Genomic DNA, 2005 nt, shown 5'->3' with positions numbered 1-2005 from the left:
GCACTCAATTTACAAAGCAGAGAAAACAAAAGGAGCTGTAACAGTACATTCAATTTACAAAGGGGGAATTAATTTGAAACTGGCGCCACTTCACATTCACTGCTATAAATACTATTCCACCAACTTCAAACATTAAAAATCTCAACCAACAAATGGAGTAAATGTTTTCCTTGGCTGTTGAAGTCTTTTAAATGCTCATAAATGGGGCACCAAGAGTATTCCTCAGAATTCAAGAACCAAGTGGTCCAATTCATCATCGGAAGGTGTGTGGGCGGTGTACCTCCTCGTGGCACACTTAAGGAAGCACAACTGAAGTTTATAATCTCCCGGCAAACCTGTACAAGGTGGTGGAATGCTGCAAAGAAACAACAACAACGAGGAACATCAGTTCAACTGGTAAGTGTAAAAAAAGTGAGGCATTACCCCAAAAGGCTGCATCTGGATGTTGATCTGTTAAAGAGTTTGCATTTCTCCAAAAGGTGCAACCTCTTGAGAGTGGCAGTGGGTTTAGGTTGTTCAAAACCAACAGTATGGAGGTGGGTTAAGGATGGCCTGATTATACCACACACATCAGCCATTAAACCCAACTTAACAGCTGCAAACAAGCTGTTACGGCTGAGATTCACAGTTGAATCATTAGAATTTGACAGAATCCTCAACAAAATCAGATTCAGGAATATGCACAATACTATACATATTGATGAAAAGTGGTTCTACATGACTAAAGGAACTCAGAGATTCTATCTTGCTCCAGGAGAGCAAGAACCTCATAGAACATGTAAAAATAAGAAGTTCATATCCAAAATAATGTTCATGTGTGCAGTTTGTAGACCATTGTTTGGTGTTCATGGTGAAGTGTTGTTTGATGGAAAAATTGGAATTTTTCCCTTTACCAAACAAGTTGCAGCCAAGAGGTCAAGTAAAAACAGGCAGGCATGCACTATGGAGACAAAACCCATAGAGAGTATCACAACAGATGTGGTCAGGGAATGCTTGATCAATAAGGTAATGTTTGCATCTCTTTAATGCATTTAATTTATGCACATAAGCCATTACATACCAGTGAGCCTACATTCTCATGACACACTGTTAATAAATAGTGTAATGTTGTGCAAATGATGATTTTATGCATGTCACATTATTGAGAACAGATATTACCTGCCATCATAGCCAAGTGGCCAGATGGGGCAACTCAAGTTCTCAAGATACAACAAGATAACGCGAGACCACACATCAAAGACAATGACCTAGCTTTCAGAGAAGCTGCACAACAAAGTGGTTTCTCAATCTCAATTGTGCAACAACCACCTAACTCACCTGACACCAATGTGAATGACTTGGGTTGGTTCAGAGCAATACAGTCACTACAAACTCAGACTGCATGCAATAATGTGGATGACTTAGTGAATGCAGTTGAGAAATCATTCCATGAATTACAACCAGAGACTTAGGATAATGTTTTCATAAGTCTTCAAGGCTGTTACATGGAAATTATGAAAGTCCAGGGTCAGAACAGATACAAGCTGCCCCACATGGGGAAAGCACATTTAAGGAGGACAAATCAACTTCCACTGAATCTAGAAGTTCTAGTGGAACTGGTTATGGAAGCAGTAGCTTATCTGAGAGACCAGGGGAGCAACCATGGATTGGAGTCAATATCCCAAGCCTTAGGATTATGAAGGTATAGAAGAAGCACATGGTGTTTTTTTGGATAGACTGTCAATGTGCATGAATGATGCATTTATTGAAGGAACATGAATGCACATATCATGCCATTTTTTGTGTTTTGAAATGACTGTCACTATGCAACAATTGATGCAATTTGTGTTTTGTAAAAGGATGTAAATGCTGCAACAATGATGCATTTTGTGTTTAGTAAAAGGATGAATGCACATATCATGAATGCACATATCACCAACAAATTCACTACATCAGCAACCCCAATCACAATCATCCACCAAAGTCACAACATCACCAACAAATTCATAATCATCAGCAACCCCAA

At 39.2% G+C, this 2005-nt stretch overlaps 1 protein-coding gene across 1 annotated transcript; it reads left to right on the top strand.

Annotated features, from left to right (window-relative positions):
- The first annotated feature begins 201 nt into the window (after window positions 1-201).
- LOC121776637 lies at window positions 202-1687 on the top strand. The gene is made up of 3 exons (XM_042173827.1): window positions 202-1005; window positions 1152-1341; window positions 1506-1687. Exons 1-3 carry the CDS (start codon window positions 202-204, stop codon window positions 1685-1687), a joined length of 1176 nt encoding a protein of 391 aa, XP_042029761.1.
- The last annotated feature ends 318 nt before the right edge of the window (window positions 1688-2005 follow it).

Source organism: Salvia splendens, chromosome 18 (genome assembly GCF_004379255.2).
Source record: "Salvia splendens isolate huo1 chromosome 18, SspV2, whole genome shotgun sequence".
Classification (NCBI taxonomy): Eukaryota; Viridiplantae; Streptophyta; class Magnoliopsida; order Lamiales; family Lamiaceae; genus Salvia; species Salvia splendens.
Note: the sequence above shows the minus strand (reverse complement) of the source record. Positions and strands in the feature narration are given on the sequence as shown.